Raw genomic sequence first — 20,362 nt, forward strand, 5'->3', positions numbered from 1 at the left:
CTGAAAAGGTAGATGAAAAATATATATAAATCAAGGAGACATCCACCCATACAGCTAATGACAAAAATATGTTAGCAACATTTCCACTGATTTAGTTTCGAGTTATTAGCTTCTTTAGTAAAAACATTTCTATTGAAACTGAATCCCATATTTAGACATACTAGCCAGAATAATTAAATAGAAACTACTGTTGTATCTAAAAATTCTTTTTAAAACAGATCTCCCTCTAGTATTAATTTGCACAGAAATGTAAATCTTTCATTGTAATTTGTGAAAGTCTAGTACACAACAATAGCTAAAGTCAGGTCTCATTATTGTAAATCTATTGAAGAAGTATGTTGGAAGCCATTTTAAGTCAGTTTGTAGTGAGTTTGAATAGACCAAGACCTAAGTTCAATGATACCAGGAAATGTACTGCAGACAATGTAATTTATTTTATAAGTCCGAAAATGTAACATGTTTTATCTAAATTTTGTGTCCGGAAGTTTGCTTTATAATTTAGCAACTGTTTTAAATGATTACTTGGGCAGTGAATGTATAATTGATATCATGGACTATGTCAAACTTCATTAACACACACTGTTCCAATAGGGTCAGACAGTGAAATGTGATATTTCCACATGATAATAACTGTGCACATAGCATTTATTTTCATTTGACTATTAGATCTGAAAGACAGCGTATTAAGAGTACAAATCTGTGACTCTCTTAATAATTTGCTTGCCACCTGTGAACTTTTCTCAATAGTTACTTCAGTGTTAGGCTAATGCATTCTAATAATCTCATTACAGATCATCAGTTGAGTCTAGTATGTCGCTAGCTGATTATCTGTACATAATTTAAGTAAATGATACTCAATTTGGACATAAATACTTGATCATTTGGTGATCAAAGTGTAAGTCAAGTATTTGAACTCGAAACTTGGTATGGACCATACCATTTAAAATTGCCTACTTTCAAACACCAACTTTTCAGCCATATTTGATGGAGGCGCAGCTACTGAGAGTATATTTGTACAGGTAACAGTTATGCTATGAAGTATGGATGAGGTGTGCTCGCTTATGTGAATGTGTGTGCGTTTTCTTTTCTGAAGAAGGCTTTGGCCAAAAGCTCAATGTGTAACAGTCTTTTTGTTGCGCTTGTCTGCAACTCAACATGTCATTTTTATGGTGAGGAGCAACTGAACCTTTTCATAATACTGTCGATATTCCAACCTCAGGTTTCCATTGTTTGAACATGTAGTTTCATTTTTGTCATTCTCTTGAACATTATTCTTTCATAATCATTTCACACTTTTTGCCTGAACTCCTTAGTTTCTTTAAAATTTTCCTATATTCCTACATTTTATATCATATTTAGTAACTCATCAGAATAATGATACTTCAAATGCAGTCTCTTTCACAAAAATCAGAACAGATCACTAGAGTAATGCTCCAATGATTACTTTTTCAGTGCTGAGATATCTACAGTTTTGTTAACTTACAGCATTGTCTGACATCCTCTTGGGGTATGTATATCCATTTGCAAACTAACTCATCACAGTCATTAGCATATTAGACACAACTAGCATATGGTTGTGGTGGTCACAAAGAACTTGTATGTGTGCTGTAACTGGCACATGAAATCTCTGTTTTCCTGTGACTATTTGCCTGGCAACAGTCAGCAGCATTTTCTCAACTGAAGCATATTATGAGTTTAACAGTTTACTATCTGAATAACAATCATGGTGCTAAGCTTTAATGAGTTACTATTATGTGACATGTAATTTGTATCTTATGAAAGCATGTCAAGAAGATTGAATTCCCAGGTCGGTGCTACTTCCCCATAAAGTTAACCTTTATTTTTGAAACACTGGGTAGTGTTGAACTTTAAGAACCAATTCAACAACTGAATAATACATTTCTGTTTCAAAGAACAATGAAAGGCAAAAAACTGAGTGTGTACCTTATGTGACCACAAATAGTGTTTGGGAAACCTTTCACATCACTGTTTGGTTTGGACTCAAAATTAACTTGAGGATATATTTAATTAATAAAACGACTATAAACATGTTATATGAACAGTGTAAGATGGATCCAATAGAACACTTACCATTACTTCATGTATGTCACATGCTGAAATCATACAATATTGCTTCAAAGAAAAGTATTTTACCTTTTACACTTATACAGAAACTAAACTCGTATGCAGATGTTGTCCTACATTTTGAACCAACCAATGTGATGTGCATGACTGAAGGTACTTGGTATTTCTAACCATCCCTTTCATGTACACGTAGAAAAAAGAATGACTGCCTAAATGCACGTGTTCATACTGAAATTAATCTAAATGTCTTTGTGGTCCCTATGAGAGCAATACATAGGGAGCAAAAGTATATTTCCACAGTCCCCAGTTAATACTGGCTCCTGCAACTTTGTAAGTAGGCTTTCGCAAGGTAGTTGGTACCTATCTTCAAATGTCTAACAGTTGAGGTTTCTGAGCATTTCCGTGACACTCTCCTGCGAGTCAAACAAACAGGTGACCACACAAGATGCGCTTATTGGTATGCATTCAGTATCTCCCATTTGCCCTATTTAGCATGAGTCCCGTACACTCTAGCAGTATTCTGTGACAGATCACACAAGTGTTTCATAATAATCTCCTTTGTAGACTGACTGCATTTTTCCAGTATCCTACCAATGAATGAGATCACTTTATTTCATCCTCACAGGGTCACTGTAGCTGTGCAGGTGTAACAGTGCATACTGTATGTGTGCTCTGTATCGCTGAAGCAGAACTGGTTTGAGAGCAAGTAATAATCTCAGTTTTGTTTATCCGCCTACTGATAACTTGTGCCTCAACTATTCAGCAATTTGCTACCTTTACGCCTAAAATTAATTTTTTAGAGATGGCCCATTATCTTACACCAGGTATAAATGTACTTTGATGTAAGTAGCTCAAAATTGATTTTCAGTTGTATATTGTTCAAAAAATGTGTGACATTAAGTAACATGGATACACCTTCAAAATTAGAATGATATTTATACAAACAATCTATAGAAACTGACATATTGTCTTAGTTTGTAATGGTAGAGAAAGCCTGTATGTCACAGTTTGAAGCTCTACAGAGGCTCCTGCACACTGTAAGAAAAGACACACAAAAAGTGAACAGACAAGACTGCTGCATTTCTACCTAGGAATCCTCAGAACTCAGCTCAATCTCCTCTTTCTCTATTTCCTTTCCCCCATTTGCTTAAAAACTTCATATTTGAGGATAATTGTAAGTCCTTTGATGTGGGTGGAGGGGTGAAAGTGATGTGTTCTGTAAGGTTCCATACTTAAATACTGTTCTGAATCAGATGAACAACTATCGTCTGTGTAAAAAGGGTCAGGTCCATCCTAGTGCTTCTTTACGTAAGCACTGTTTCACGGTTTCGGTGATGTAGCTGTTGCAGACGTGACAGAACAACACTCTCACATTATGTTTTTGTCAGCAATCGCTACATATTGTGAGATATGGTGTTACAGGTTTAACGCAGAACATAATATCAACTGAGCTATAGTAGAGTCAATGAAAGGTCACAGACAGCTGGCAGTGCTGTTACCAGCTTTCAACTTTGAAATGTAAATGGCTGCAGGCTAAAGCAATAGTTGTCTATAGAGGTGCAACAACTTCAAGTTATCACCATAGAGACATATACAAAATTGCGTTATGTGATCGGTTGAGGTACATGTACAAAGCAGCAGTGCCAAACCCACTGCAGTGCTCTTCTTTCTCTGACTCTGCTATAGCTGAAATGCTTCATCATCGTGACCAAGGAAAGCAAAACAGGTGAGAACCAACTAAAAACAATACTGCTTTGTTTCTTCAATGCAGTGAGATAGCCCACCACAAATTTGTTACACAATATAATAAAATAAGCATCATTACTGTCTTCTAAGATTGAAATGACTGTGTGAGCCACAGCAGAAAAAATGACTTACAATGTGGAGTTCGAAAGATTGGCCCTATCACCCACACAGTATTGAGTGTTAGAGTGTTATTGCCCAATAACAAGGTTGACAATGGTTTGCCCATACACCCTACTCTTTCTGTCTAGCCCCCACCCCCATTACTTTTTCCTGTCCCTACAATAGAAAAGGACCTGAAAAGGGAGGATTTTCAGAACATAGAGGAGGTGGAGGTGCTGAACATATCAAACAGTACTTGCATAAACAAGCACTCTCCCCAAACTGATGCTTCAATATGGATGATGGATGATAAGCTGATTCAAAACAATGTAACACTGTAACAGAGACACCAGTCAAGAGAATCCTCTGTCAACAAGCAAGATATTCTACTTCCTTTCTGATCCCTATTTAAATTCTGATATCTGGATCATGAAGATTAGTGATTTAACAATGGAAGGAATGGCACAAAGAACAGCCTCTCTGGAGAATAGAAATGTGGCAGAAATGCAAATGCCAAAGGTAGAATGTGAACTGTAGGAAACACTTGCAGGATTTAGCAGTAAAAAATGAGTTCCAAATGTGAATATTCCATTGTTCATGCTCATTTGGAATGTAAATTTAAGTGACCATGTAAGGTTCTTGCTTATGTGTATCTCATAGATATATGAGGGCCATAGTTTATGATGATGTCTAAGTCATTCTCTGCTGCACATTTCCCATGGATAATGGGAAAGGAGGGGGGGGGGGGGAGGGGTACTGTCTTAACATACTTAGAAAGTCTGTTTTGGTAATAAAATTATAGTTCACATGTATTTTTTGTCTGCTTTGTACACTATGCATAAAAACAATTAATTCCAGCAATGGTCCACGCCTGTAATCCACCCATTTGATATTACATAACTTTTGTTCACATTTGACACATTTTATTTTCTACTTTTCATTGCTCGTTGATTAGTCAATGAGCATTAGCCATTTATGTGGTCTACTGAAAGGCTAGTTGTCTATCTTTTTGTGTATATTGAGTTTATTTTGAGAATACTGAACTTCTAATTTTTTCTGCAGGAGAGCTATTTCAGTTTTTCTACAAAACGAAGGAGTTGTGTAACACATTGTTTATAGATTAGGATATGTGTCTTTTTAACAAAATGGTTACCCAGCATACATCTGTCATAGGAATGTATTGGGATGCATCACCTGTGGCCAAGGGATGGTTGCACTCAGATGCCAATTAGTTACTGGCCTCTCAGTCTGCCAATTCAATTGCTTTGAAAGTGGTTGGTCTTCAACCACTACTCTCATTCAGATCAGGTACCTCCCATGTAAGCCAGTGGTATCTGATATTGGAGAGCAAGTCTGCCTCTGGGAAGGTTCAGTGAGCATAAAGATTGCTACTGCCCAACGTCATCGTTTATCCTAACATAAGAATCTCTCTCCACAATGTCAATGGAAAGTCGCAGGATTTGAGGATACAGTACACCAGTACCCAACGTTCTTGCCAGAAGGCAGCACAAGGCAGAGGCATGCTATGTAAGAAGAGGAGGAGGAGGTGGTGGTGGTGGTGGTGGTGGTGGTGTTTGAGGCATTTGGGGGGGTGGGCAGGTCATTTCACCAATAACTCCATAGGTTACTAACATATAAGCAAATAATTTGGTTATGATATTATGAGACACATTATTGAAGATTAATTTTGAGATATGGGTGAGCTTTATGAGACACTGGCACTTAGTGAAGAGGAGTCTGAAGTTAGAATCATTTCATTTATTTGGTCTATTTTGATTCATTATTTACTTAATTAGTATACTGAATACAAGGCAAGAGTTGGGAATGGTTCAGAATGGCATGTACTGTAATGTTGTGAGGTACATGATGGAGTAGTCAGTCATTTGATAAATAACTGAAGAGAAATAATTGCTGAAGTGACTCCAAAGGCAAAGTTTTGCATCTGAAACTGTATGTAAAGTTTTAGAGTACCCCTTGTGGATCTTGTTGTGGGCTGACAAGGACCAACATTCAACTACAGCTTGCTGTGAAGTTTGTGTCATTTTGAATATGGACAGGAAATTCAGAAGAAGCATAGACCAAAACTGACAAAAAAGTCAGATACTTTTTGTCGGTAACCCTACTTCATATTGTTCCTTCTAGAGGAAGCTGAAATATTGGCTAGGGTGGTGGAGGTTCTATTGAGATAGTATTTGTCTAATCAAATTAACTTGCCAGGACTTTTAATGTGTCTTAAATTGTTTTCACTAATGGACACTCATTCATTTGCTTTTGTGTGGGTTTGTGTCTTTACTCTGTAAAGTTGGTGTTGATATTTTTCAGTCCAGAGATCAGAGATTAGTGACTGCAATCACTGGATGGGTAATTCAAAACTGTGAAGTAGTTTATGAAATCTGACTCAGTGTTTGAATCTGGATCTGGAATTGAATGGCAGTATTCAAGTAATTATAATCTCAACAAGTAATTTAGAAGGAGATGAATATGTCACCTCATTAGTCATACCAAGGTTAGATTCAGATGGAAGGCAAGATTTATCACAGTTAGGTGACTCATGAAAATTCTGGTGCTGAGAAAACCTAACAGCAACAGAAAAAAGAGGAATAATAATAATACACAATCTTTATTCTTAGTTAAACAATTCATTCATAAGCTGGTCTGCTGTGCATCTGACTGGTGATAAAGTATTTCTAACTTCTTATAATACAAATATGTGAGGACAGATAATTGAAACATTTGATCAGCTGAATTCTGTTTTGATGTTATACTTGTGAAGATGTACTAGTGATTATCTACAGAAAATTACTGTTGCCATTGTTTTAATTATGGTTACATTTTAGCTTCTGCAAGGAACAGGAAGCATACATAGAATTCATAATCAAAGAAGAAACATTTTTGATTGATGTACTCCTATAACAATTGTTTTATTTAAAAGTAATGTCATATCTATGCAAAAATGACCATTTACCCTGACAAATGGAGTTACGTGTTCTATTGCTACTAAAACACTTGGGAAAGAAATAAAACTAATTTGTCCAACAAATTAATTCATAATATTAAGTTAATGCTTTCATTACCTTAATGTTACGACTTAATTATTTTATGTTTCAACATATAAAACAGTAACTACCAACTCAAGTTTCAGTATATCTGAACATCTTGTAATATCAATGATTGTCAATTTTGTTACTGTAAAAAATGAATATCAGTAAAAATTTAATGTATAAAAATACTTTATATTTATATGTAAAACATTTTAATCTATTTCTGTTAAAAATAAATTTAATCTACATGCATGTACAGGGTAGACACACAGCCTGTTGCAAAGCTAGATCACTGAAGGTTTTCTGCTACACACTAAAACAATATGTGTAGGAAACTAATGACTGTTTTTATAGGATAGTCTCATGAAGTCAACAACACTTATGTCTACTTAAACATTCCTGTTTGTTTTAAACATGGTATAGTTATCTTATCATCTCATCATTGTGTGTCAGCCCACGGAAAATTTCTGTATCACATTCTACATGTAATTCAAGAAATTATTAACAAGATTAGTAGAAATACAGTAGAAGAAACTGCGAGTAGTTCAAGCCCATGCAAATCTTTCTCATAACATGGGCTATTAAACACCATGAGGAAATGTACATCCACTTCCGCTGGTGATGGGGAGAAAAAGGGAGTATGCACAATCACTGTAAGTTTGAAGCTATATTTTTCTTCTTATTGATGCTGAGTCATTATCAGTTGCAAATGAGACTGCATGAAATTGCACGTCGAAGTATGTCGTCATGTACTGTGCTGCTATATAGTATTTACAGTTTCAACTAGACAGCGTTGTCCATCAGATTAAGTCAAATGTTGTTTCTTGAAAAGGTTTGGGCACAGCTAAATAACTGTACAACACAAATAAATATCTCAACAAATGCTGAAGAAAAATTGTAAAGTCTTCAAAATTTTTGCTATCAAGTCAAGGATAAATTATGAACAGGCATCAGACCTTCTTATGATGTGAAAAAACAACTGTTCATCAATTTTATTTGTACTAAATTATGCTGTAACCAGAGCACATACTTGAGGAAATAGTTGTTTGTATTTTTAAAATTTATAAGTTAACTTCAGAAAATATTCAATTGATTCAATGAGTCATATTAACTTCATCAAACTATCTCACTGAGAGAATACCAACAAAAAGAGTGGGCACTTCAGTGTAATCACCTTATAGTAGTTCATGAGTAGATTTTCATTATAGTTTGTAGAACTTAGAATCCACATCACATGCTTTACAGTTAAGATTAAACTGCTCCTGCCTTACTTCCCAATGGTCTGTCATGTTTATAGATGTTTCAGTTAATGTTCCTTTAGTAACACTGAACAGACGAAGGGGGAACATAATATCCAGCAACAGTGCACTTTGTTTCTGCTTTACGAAACCACACAAAATTGTTTTGGCATCTATGGTCTTATTTAGAATTTTTTGAGTATAATGGCATCCATGTTTATAGTCTGCTTAGTCCTGGTAGAGCATTTACAAACATAATAACAATAGCCATTATTACTTCCATTATGTAACACTGGAAGTCCATTAAGAAGCCACATTCATGACACAAAAACATTGGTGACATTTCTTGAACTGCACTTCTCTACCAAATAGGCCTAGCAAAGGTTCATAAGATGTGGCACCTAGGATAGAATGCCCTCACTCAAACATATCTCTCTTACATCTGAACACGTAATTTATAAACAGAAACTTTTTAATGTCTCACATATTAACATTGTTTCAATGCCACAAGACTGTAAAAACAGTCTGATTGGACCAAAATTTTCCATCCTAGATAAAATTGCTATGGTAGTAGATGCAAATGTTACAGATCAATTAAATTTAAGAAAATATTTGTTTTATTACACAACTGTAAAATCATGTCGACATTTTTTTCTTCCACGTTACCAACAGGTCAGTTTCAAAATTGACTAATTCACTAATGAGAAACAATGAATTATGTTATGAATGTTTCATTGTGGACACAATTCAACACTGAGCAAGAATTTAACTAAGGTAGAAACATACCATAGTTTCTAGATGCTCCTTTGATGTCTGCGTCATTATTTCTTTGTAGTCACTTGAGAACTCATCACGGTACAAAATATAATAATAGTCAATGGTGTTGTAGAATTCTGTAGGCCTTTCCCACTGTAGGTATATTGTGTCATGTGAATGGCAGGTTACATTCAAAATTTGTGGAGCACTTGGCCCTTTCACATCTGTTTTGTGGTATATTGCTGCAGATGGTTCTCCTTCGTATTTCCCAGTAAACGCTTTCAGCCATATCTTGTAATCTGTGAACGGCTCTGCAACAAAAAAAAAAGTGTCACCCGAGTACACCACTAGCTAAGGAAAATCACATTACATGTTTTCCACTGCACCGATGTTTTTAAGGTGGAAATATTGTAAGAGTGATTACTGATCTTCAGCATGATGTTACTACCATTTTACTGACAAATTGTACAATTGTAGCTTCCAGAAGTGCTTTATTCTGTGTATGCTTTCTAGGTTTCAAATGTGTCTGTTGATGTTGCAGTTACTACTAAACATATGGCGACTGTCTTTCATTGTGGCACTCGTGAATTTTGAGTCAAAAATTTGTCTTCTGCTGCCACATTTATGGAAAAAAACAATCTGCTGTACATACTTCTGTGGATGTTTCCACTGCAATTAACATACTTTGGCCTACATTTAGGTTACTTCTGTGCTACTACTCCATGCCTGCCTCAATGCTTCAGTTCTTCTCACATTTATTCTTCACAAAACTATGTTTTATGGACTTTTATGAGAAAGTTTCAAGGCGTACATTTGAATCAGGAATATATTTAAAGTTTCCTGTTGTTCTGTTACCAGCATTGGATAATAGTGATGTGTGTATTATTACTGGTGACAAGTACAAATTTTGGAATATCTGAGTTAAGACACAATCCCCGACATAAACAAATTCAGATTGACTTTGATACATCGTAGCTTTGTAAATCTTTACGTATCAGTATTTAAAATTAGATTTGTACTTGTAAAGCCACAGCAACATTAATAACAAATGGCACATAACAGCAGCACAATCCACCTTCTTACTACATTTGGGTTTATTATCAGTTGCCTATAACATCCGTACATGTGTCCTAATTTCACAGATTTATATTACCTCAGTCGATAAATGAATCACAGACCAAAAGTTTTGTTGGCGATCTCTACAGAAAAGGTATACTTTCCTAACACACTACCAGTGAGCCACAGTCTGCAGCTTTCCTTTATTTCGATTGTGTTGCTATGGTAGTAGATGCAAATATCTGACAGCTTTAAAATCAACGGAAGCGTGTGACTCATACACTGTAAGAAGTTATCATTTAATCTCATTCAATCACGAGCTCAAGTGCGGTCACGCAGTGTTGAAGAGGTGTTCAGGAGAACTGGGTCTTCCTGGGGTGCTGGTTGATTGTTTTATTTCCACGAAATGTAGCACGCAGAGACACGCATTGTTATTGAGTCGCGCAAATTTCAGTTATATCGACAGACTGGATGGACTGCTAGTGTTCTATTGTTTCGTTAAACGCTACGGGCTGAAGGAGCAATGGAGTTACAACTTGGATGGGAGTACTTCCGTGCGACGATGTTTAGGATTGAATGCAACACTATTTGGAATGACTTCAGCAGGCTCTTGGTGACTCTTGAGATCCAATCAGCAGCAGTATGTAAGATCTTGCATTATAATTTCCGATTTTAAAAAACTCTGCAGTCGTTGGATATGGCGCAGTCTGGCGCCTAAGCAGGCAAACTCCGCGCGTTGAATGCCGCCAGCAAATGACAGAACAATTAGATTCCGGACTATTAAAAGCAGTATTTATCATCACAATTGGTGATGAAAGACGGCTGTACCAGTTTGGACCTGAAACGGTGCTACTCCCGTATGTTCCAGCTTTCCTAAAAGGAGCCCACCCGGCTAAAGTGAATTAGGGTGTGGTGTGTGAGGAAAAGAATGCTGGGCGCATTCGTTTCGGCAAGTGATCACATCGCTACCACTGCGCGGATGAACGCAAGACAGTAACTTCAATTACGTACATTGGTATTTGCTTGGCCACGCCCTTGTAATGCGTCACGGAGAAACGTCCAAAATCATTTTTCTGCGTGATTCTGCTCCATGAAAACACCGCACCAGCTGTGAGACTTCAGTTTCTCCCGGAGTATAAAATGTTCAAATAACTTACGGGAATGAAGCCAGGTGATATCGTCTACAACCGCCGATATTTTGACTGGCGTAAACCCTGTCATTTTCAATCTAAAACTGTAAGAAAGCAAGCACTGTGCATGGGAATTTAAAACCTCGGTTTGCAGAGCAATTCCAGAAGATAGCACAATGGCGAAGTGTGAACGTTTCCGTGGCTTCGAGTTAAATACTATATCTCGACATTTTATGACTAATCTCACAAAGAAAAAGCTTCTGACGATGAAGATTTAGATTGTTTTTAAACTACGTCCTGATGCTGCAGAGGAGATAGGAGGGAGGCATGTCATGTGTTGACTAGGGCACGCCCACACAAGGGTAATATAGCAGCAGCTGAGAGAGCTGTTTTACATTCACTTAAGAGTTGATCCGGATGTTGTTATTCTATCTTTGGGCACGGGCATGCTATGGTTGTTTTGGACAAGCAAGATTATGTTCAAATGATGCAGTGTTTGTTATCTGATTCAGGATATGGCAGTATCGGTGCTGACCCCACAAAAAGTGTTGAGAGAAAGACTAACAGCCTCCTGAAGGAAAGTTCCTTAATTCTTATTGTGCTCTTCCCCTTAAGTTATATGGCCTTTCAAAGACTCACAAGAAAGGGGGCTCCTCTTAGGCCGATTGTAGCATTGGTGCTCCGACATATCACGTAGCAAGACAGTAGTAGGTCGGTATTGAAAATGGCTCTGACAAGGGAACCTCCCCATCGCACCCCCTCAGATTTAGTTATAAGTTGGCAAAGTGGATAGACCTTGGAAAACTGAACACAGATCGATCGAGAAAACAGGAAGAAGTTGTGTGGAACTATGAAAAAATAAGCAAAATATACAAACTGAGTTGTCCATGTGGAAGATAGGCAATATCATGGACAGTTTAAGCTCAGGAGCGCCTTGGTCCCGTGGTTAGCGTGACCAGCTGCGGAACGATAGGTCCTTGGTTCTAATCTTCCCTCGAGTGAAAACTTTAACATTTTATTTTCAGTTTATGTGACAAACTCATATGTTTTCATCACTTTTTTGGGAGTGATTATCACATCCACAAGAAAACCTAAATCGGGCAAGGTAGAAGAATCTTTTTAGCCATTCGCCAAGTGTACTAGTTAGGTGGGTCGACAACATATTCCTGTCATGTGGCGCACATGCCGTCACCAGTGTCGTATAGAATATATCAGACGTGTTTTCCTGTGGAGGAATCGGTTGACCTATGACCTTGCGATCAAATGTTTTAGGTTCCCATTGGAGAGGCACGTCCTTTCGTCAACTAATCGCACGGTTTTACCGTGCGGTCGCAAAACACAGACACTAAACTTATTACAGTGAACAGAGACGTCAATGAACGAACGGACAGATCATAACTTTGCGAAAATAAAGAAAGTAAACTTTCCACTCGAGGGAAGATTTGAACTAAAGACCTCCGTTCCGCAGCTGGTCACGCTAACCACGGGACCACGGCGCTCCTGAGCTCACAGTGTCCTTGATATTGCATATCTTGCGCATGGACTACTCAGTTTGTATATTTTGCTTATTTTTTTCACAGTTCCACACAACTTCTTCCTGTTTTCTCGATTGATCTGTGTTCAGTTTTTCAAGGCCTATCCACTGTGCCAACGTATAACTAAATCTGAGGGGGGTGCGATGGGGATGAGCACTATGGGACTTAACATCTACGGTCATCAGTCCCCTAGAACTTAGAACTACTTAAACCTAACTAACCTAAGGACAGCACACAACACCCAGTCATCACGAGGCAGAGAAAATCTCTGACCCCGCCGAGAATCGAACCCGGGCGTGGGAAGCGAGAACGCTACCGCCCGACCACGAGCTGCGGACAGGTCGGTGTGATCACCACACTAAGAGCTCTGCGGATTTCTTACGACAATTTGAGGGAATACGGTTGAATGACTCTGACATTCTCTCCTCAATCGCGTTCCTATTACTGGCTCGTTGCGGTTAATTGAGGTTAGGTTTGGTACTGAATTAAAAAATCTGTTTCGACATGTGTTGGCTTCCACTTACTTTTCATTCAGTGACTAGTACTATGAGCAGACGATGGGAAGCCCGTTGTCACGTATTATTGGCAACTTGTTTATAGAAGACTTTCAGGAATGTGCCATAAAGTCGGCGGATTTGAAACCTGCGTACTTTTCAGATATTTAGACGATACTTTTGTTGTTTGGCTCCATGCCAGTGAGAATTTTTTCGGCTTCTCAGAACACCTGATTTCAATCCACCCGAATATTCGTTTAATGATGGAAGTGGAAAAGAATGGCTGCCGTCCCTTCCTTGAAGCACTGGTCAGGAGGAAGGTTGATGGTACGTTGGGATCTGCCGTTTATGGGCAGCCTTCTCACACTGACTTGTATCTGTAGGCTGTTAGCAGCATCGGGCTCAGCATGAAGGGGTACTTCGCACCTTGGTATACAGGGCCCACGTCATTTCAGACCTGAGGGTTTGTCAGCTGAGTTAGCCCTTCCTGAGGTAAGCCTACACTGGAATGGTTATGGTGAAAGACAGTTCAGACGTGCATTACCCTATAGACCAACCGTGCATCAGGTGAGTGATGGTAATACCGAGGCGGCACCAAAGTCCCTACACTGGGTGTATTTCCAACAGGATTGGTTGTATTTTGCGGAAATATTATGTAAAATGTGTCTTTCGACCACCATCTAAGATTAGGATTCTTTTAGGTTCCGTAAAGGATGATCTTGGTTCGTGTAAGGCGGGTAGCTATCGTATTTCTTGCAGTTGTGGCATGTCATATACTGGTCAGATTATCAAGGCTATGGAGGACCGGTGTACTAAGCATATGTGTCACACATGCTTACAAGAGCCGAGCAAATCTGCGATTGAAGATTATCATCTTGACACCGGTCATCGTATGGAATGTGACAATACGGAGACCTGGCAAGCACTTCCAGCTACTGAGATAACGTTATTAAGGAAACAGTTGAAATTAAATTACCAAGTAACCTTATAAATAGATCTGGCGATTTTTGTTTAAATTCTGCGTGAATGCCTGCTCTCCCCCTCGTCGAATAACAAAGGGACACAGTTAATGCTACGCCATCCGCTAGTTATTAATTTTCGTTATCGATAACTTCTGACGCTGGTCATCTCTGTTTGTGTGCTGGCGCTAGTGTCTGCAGTGTGTGTGAAGCATTTACCTCCGTTTCGAGTAACTGCAAAATGCATAGGTTATGGAGAGTACTTCGAAATGATGAAAGTGTTAAGTTTTTAAAAATGATAATTAAGCTAAAAAATAAAGCCGTCTTCAACCTGAAGGTTGTTTGAACACCATAGTGCTTTACAATGAAGTGATAAAAGTCATGAAATACTTCCCAATAGGATGTCGGACCTCCTTGTGCCCGACATACTGCAGGAACTCGACTTGGCATGGAATCAACAAGCCGTTGGACGTCCCCTGCAGAAGTACTGAGCCATGCTGCCTCTATAGCCGTACATAGCTGCGAAAGAATTGCCGGTGCACGAACTGACATCCCGATTATGTCCACAAATGTTCGATGGGATTCATATCGGGCGATCTGGGTGGTCAAATCTATCGCTCGAATTGTCCAGCATGTTCTTCAAACCAATCGCGAACAATTGTGGCCCGGTGACATGGCGCATTGTCATCCATAAAAATTCCATCGCTGACTGGCTGCAAATGGTCTCCAAGTAGCCGAACATAACCATTTCCAGTCAATGATAGGTTCAGTTGGGCCAGAGGACCCAGTCCATTGCAGGTAAACACTGTCCACACCATTATGGATGCAACGCCAGCTTGCACAGTGCCTTGTTTACGACTTGAATCCATGCCTTAGTGGTGTCTGCACCACACTCGAACCCTGCCATCAGCTCTTACCAACTGAAACTGGGACTCATCTGGCCAGGCCACGCTTTTTCAGTCGTCTGGGGTCCAACCGATATGGTCACGAGCCCAGGAGAGGCGCTGCAGGCGATGGCGTGCTGTTGGCAAAGGCACTCGCGTCGGTCGTCTGCTGTCATGCCCTATTAACGCCAAATTACGCCGCATTCTCCTAACGGATACGTTCATCGTACGTCCCACATTAATTTGTGCGGTTATTTCAGGTAGTGTTGTTTGTCTGTTAGCACTGACAATTCTACGCTAACGCCGCTGTTCTCGGTCGTTAAGTGAAGACCGTCGGCCACTACGTTGTCCTTGGTGAGAGACAATGCCTAAAATTTGGTATTCTCGGCACATTCTTGACACTGTGGATCTCGGAATATTGAGTTTCCTAACGATTTCCTGGCAACGGCCTTTCCGCAGTGGATACACCGGTTCCCGTGAGATCACCGAAGTTAAGCGCTGTCCTTCGTGGTCGGCACTTGGATGGGTGCCCATCCAGGCCGCCATGCGCTGTTGCCATTTTTCTGGGTGCACTCAGCCTCGTGATGCCAATTGAGGAACTACTCGACCGAATAGTAGCGGCTTCGGTCAAGGATACCATCATAACGACCGGGAGGGCGGTGTGCTGACCCCACGCCCCTCCTGTCCGCATCCTCATCTGAGGATGACATGGCGGTCGGATGGTCCCGGTAGGCCACTCGTGGCCTGAAGACGGAGTGCTTTTTAACGATTTCCGAAATGAAATGTCACATGTCTCTAGCTCAAACTACCATGCCGCGTTCAGAGTCTTAATTCCCGTCGTGCGGGCATAATAATCACATCGGAAACCTTTTTACTTGAATCATCTGAGTACAAACGACAGCTCTGCCAATGCACTGCTGTTTTATACCTTGTGTATGTCACACTACCGCCATCTCTGTATGTGCATATCGCTATCCCATGACTTTTGTCACCTCAGTGTACCAAGCATGGTCCTAATTGATACGCAGTTGCAGTCCTTCAGCCACTGAAACGACTTACCCAGGCATTTCTATGGGGACCTACAGCCTAACCTCGAGCATTTTTCAAAATAACAAATCATTGTCATAAGTGAAAGAAGCAGTGAGAGAAAAATCCTATTCTAGAAACGACTGGTTTCGAATTAGCTTTTGGATTTCTAGTTCAGGACCTATCCACTTTTTTACACATACATTTTTAACCACTACTTTTCATTAGTTCCTGTCACTTCATGAGCGTGCCAATTAAGAAAGTAGAACCAAAACTTTGTGTGTCCTCTCGTATTCAGTGGTATCAGTTTTCATCTGACAAAACATTTAAGCATTCGTTAACTCTGGGTATCACTTCTATCCTTGTGACAAATCGGCGAAAGGCACAGAATGTGAGCCCCCCGCAGAACAGCATGCTTCGTGTTCCCGTGAATGCTGCTGTCCGACGCGAAGTTTCCTTCCTTCGCTTCTCACAACCACTTCTAAAAAAGACCTAGAAAAAGCACGCGTACTGCTTGGTTCAGCACGCAATTTCTCAGTGTGTCTCACTGAGGGTGTACAGCGGTCTTACTTCAACAAGATTAGTATCCACTAACGAGTAATCGAGTCAGAGAAGAATTCTTGTACAGTGTAGCGTAACTTTAAGCCCTGATGATGACGATGGCCTATGGCTCGTCTTAGTACCAACACAATACGAAGCCATATGGTACTGGAGAGCCATACTGATCTATTACCGCTCAACAGGCTCTCCAACACTCGGTGATATACCGGGTGATCAAAAAGTCAGTATAGATTTGAAAACTGAATAAATCATGGAATAATGTAGATAGAAAGGTACAAATTGACACACATGCTTGGAATGACACGAGGTTTTATTAGAGCCAAAAAAATTCAAAAAATGTCCGACAGATGGCGCTTCATCTGATCAGAATAGCAATAATTAGCATAACAAAGTAAGATAAAGCAGAGATGATGTTCTTTACAGGAAATGCTCAATATGTCCACCATCATTCCTCAACAATAGCTGTAGTCGAGGAATAATGTGAACAGCACTGTAAAGCATGTCCGGAGTTATGGTGAGGCATTGGCGTCGGATGTTGTCTTTCAGTATCCCTAGAGATGTCGGTCGATCACGATATACTTGCGACTTCAGGTAACCCCAAAGCCAATAATCTCACGGACTGAGGTCTGGGGACCTGGGAAGCCAAGTATGACGAAAGTGGCGGCTGAACACAGGATCATCACCTAACGACACGCGCAAGAGATCTTTCACGCGTCTAGCAATTTTTTTTTTTTTTTGTTCTAATAAAACCTCATGTCATTCGAAGCATGTGTGTCAATTTTTACCTCTCTATCTACATTATTGCGTGGTTTATTAAGTTTTCAAACGTATACTAACTTTTTGATCACCCGGTAGATCAGAGCGGAGTCCAAGACGCATATGTCCATCTTCTCAGCAGCTTAGATGTCCGCTATACTATCGTCTGCTGCGTGAATGACCCCAGATTATATAATCTCGTAAAGTTTGCAAAATTTGAGATAAAGTGTCTTCTGGCACCATGTAGGTGATGGGTTTATCCATGCCCTCTGGCAAAATTCGGGACTGACAGATGTAAGTGATTTTGCACGCTTCGTTTGCGTCTGAGGAACGAAATAAGGCCTTTTTATCCGAAATAACCGTTTCTCGTATAATGAATTCGCCACCGATCTAAGCCGTCTCAAATGACAACAGAAATGCGTAATATGATGCCCTTTCCGAGACAGCCACTCATACTCGCCTCTGTAACAGACGTCGCTAACGCAAGCTTCTACATCTACAACTGCATACATATTCCGCCAGCCTCCGTGCGGTGCGTGGCGGAGGGTACCCTATACCACTAAAAGTCATTTTCTTTTCTGTTCCAAGCTAAAACTGAGCGAGGGAAAAATGAGACTCTATATGCCTCCATATGAACCCTAATTTCTCGTATCTACGTGGTCCTTACGCGAAATGTATGTCGGCGGCAGTAGAACTGTTCTGCAGTCAGCTTGAAAAATCTAGTCTCTAAATTTTCTCAATAGTGATCCTCGAAAATAACGCCACCTTTCCTCCAGGGATAACCATTTGAGTTCCCGAAGGCTCTCCGTAAGATTTGCGTATTGTTCGAACTTTCCGGTAACAAGTCTAGCAGCCCACCTCTGAATGGCTTCGCTGTCTTCCTTTAATCCGACCTGGTACGGATCCCAAATGCGCGAGCAGTAAAAAAAATGCCTCTGAGCACTATGGGACTCAACATCTTAGGTCATAAGTCCCCTAGAACTTAGAACTACTTAAACCTAACTAACCTAAGGACATCACACACACCCATGCCCGAGGCAGGATTCGAACCTGCGACCGTAGCAGTCCCGCGGATCCGGACTGCAGCGCCAGAACCGCTAGTCCACCGCGGCCGGCGCTCGAGCAGTAGTTACGAATATATCGCACTAGCGTCCTACAGGGTGTTTCAAAAATGACCGGTATATTTGAAACGGCAATAAAAACTAAACGAGCAGCGATAGAAATACACCGTTTGTTGCAATATGCTTGGGACAACAGTACATTTTCAGGCAGACAAACTTTCGAAATTACAGTAGTTACAATTTTCAACAACAGATGGCGCTGCGGTCTGGGAAACTCTATAGTACGATATTTTCCACATATCCACCATGCGTAGCAATAATATGGCGTAGTCTCTGAATGAAATTACCCGAAACCTTTGACAACGTGTCTGGCGGAAAGGCTTCACATGCAGATGAGATGTACTGCTTCAGCTGTTCAATTGTTTCTGGATTCTGGTGGTACACCTGGTCTTTCAAGTGTCCCCACAGAAAGAAGTCACAGGGGTTCATGTCTGGCGAATAGGGAGGCCAATCCACGCCGCCTCCTGTATGTTTCGGATAGCCCAAAGCAATCACACGATCATCGAAATATTCATTCAGGAAATTAAAGACGTCGGCCGTGCGATGTGGCCGGGCACCATCTTGCATAAACCACGAGGTGTTCGCAGTGTCGTCTAAGGCAGTTTGTACCGCCACAAATTCACGAAGAATGTCCAGATAGCGTGATGCAGTAACCGTTTCGAATCTGAAAAATGGGCCAATGATTCCTTTGGAAGAAATGGCGGCCCAGACCAGTACTTTTTGAGGACGCAGGGACGATGGGACTGCAACATGGGGCTTTTCGGTTCCCCATATGCGCCAGTTCTGTTTATTGACGAAGCCGTCCAGGTAAAAATAAGCTCCGTCAGTAAACCAAATGCTACCCACATGCATATCGCCGTCATCAATCCTGTGCACTATATCGTTAGCGAATGTCTCTCGTGCAGCAATGGTAGCGGCGCTGAGGGGTTGCCGCGTTTGAATTTTGTATGGATAGAGGTGTAAACTCTGGCGCATGAGACGATACGTGGACGTTGGCGTCATTTGGACCGCAGCTGCAACACGACGAACGGAAACCCGAGGCCGCTGTTGGATCACCTGCTGCACTAGCTGCGCGTTGCCCTCTGTGGTTGCCGTACGCGGTCGCCCTACCTTTCCAGCACGTTCATCCGTCACGTTCCCAGTCCGTTGAAATTTTTCAAACAGATCCTTTATTGTATCGCTTTTCGGTCATTTGGTTACATTAAACCTACGTTGAAAACTTCGTCTTGTTGCAACAACACTGTGTTCTAGGCGGTGGAATTCCAACACCAGAAAAATCCTCTGTTCTAAGGAATAAACCATGTTGTTTACAGCACACTTGCACGTTGTGAACAGCACACGCTTACAGCAGAAAGACGACGTACAGAATGGCGCACCCACAGACTGCGTTGTCTTCTATATCTTTCACATCACTTGCAGCGCCATCTGTTGTTGAAAATTGTAACTACTGTAATTTCGAAAGTTTGTCCGCCTGAAAATGTACTGTTGTCCCAAGCATATTGCAACAAACGGTGTATTTCTATCGCTGCTCGTTTAGTTTTTATTGCCGTTTCAAATTTACCAGTCATTTTTGAAACACCCTGTATATGCGGTCTTCTTTATAAATGAACCACAGTTTCCCGAAATTCTGCCAACAGACCAAAGTCGACCATTCGCCTTTCCAACCACAGTCCTCGTATGCCCGTTCTATTTCATATCGATTTGCAACATTAACCTCAGATATTTCAACAAGGTGGCTGTGTCAAGCTCGATACTACTAACGTTGTATCTCAAGATTACTCATCCGCATTAACTTACATTTTTTCCAATTTATAGCTAGCTGCCATCCGCCACACCAACTAGAAATTTAGTCTAAATCATCTAGTATCCTCCTAA

General features: G+C 40.3%; 1 protein-coding gene across 3 annotated transcripts in view; it reads right to left on the reverse strand.

Annotated features, from left to right (window-relative positions):
* Positions 1-20,362, reverse strand: part of LOC124555084 (tyrosine-protein phosphatase 99A) — a 490,245-nt gene that overhangs the window by 153,168 nt on the left and 316,715 nt on the right. For 2 of the 3 annotated variants that reach the window (XM_047128877.1, XM_047128878.1), the window contains exon 3: positions 8,996-9,276. The exons of the other annotated variant lie outside the window; for it this stretch is intronic. In XM_047128877.1, the coding sequence (XP_046984833.1) occupies positions 8,996-9,276 (281 nt within the window). The remainder of the gene's footprint in view (positions 1-8,995; positions 9,277-20,362) is intronic. 3 annotated transcript variants of the gene reach the window in all.

Source organism: Schistocerca americana, chromosome X (assembly GCF_021461395.2).
Source record: "Schistocerca americana isolate TAMUIC-IGC-003095 chromosome X, iqSchAmer2.1, whole genome shotgun sequence".
Lineage (NCBI taxonomy): Eukaryota > Metazoa > Arthropoda > Insecta > Orthoptera > Acrididae > Schistocerca > Schistocerca americana.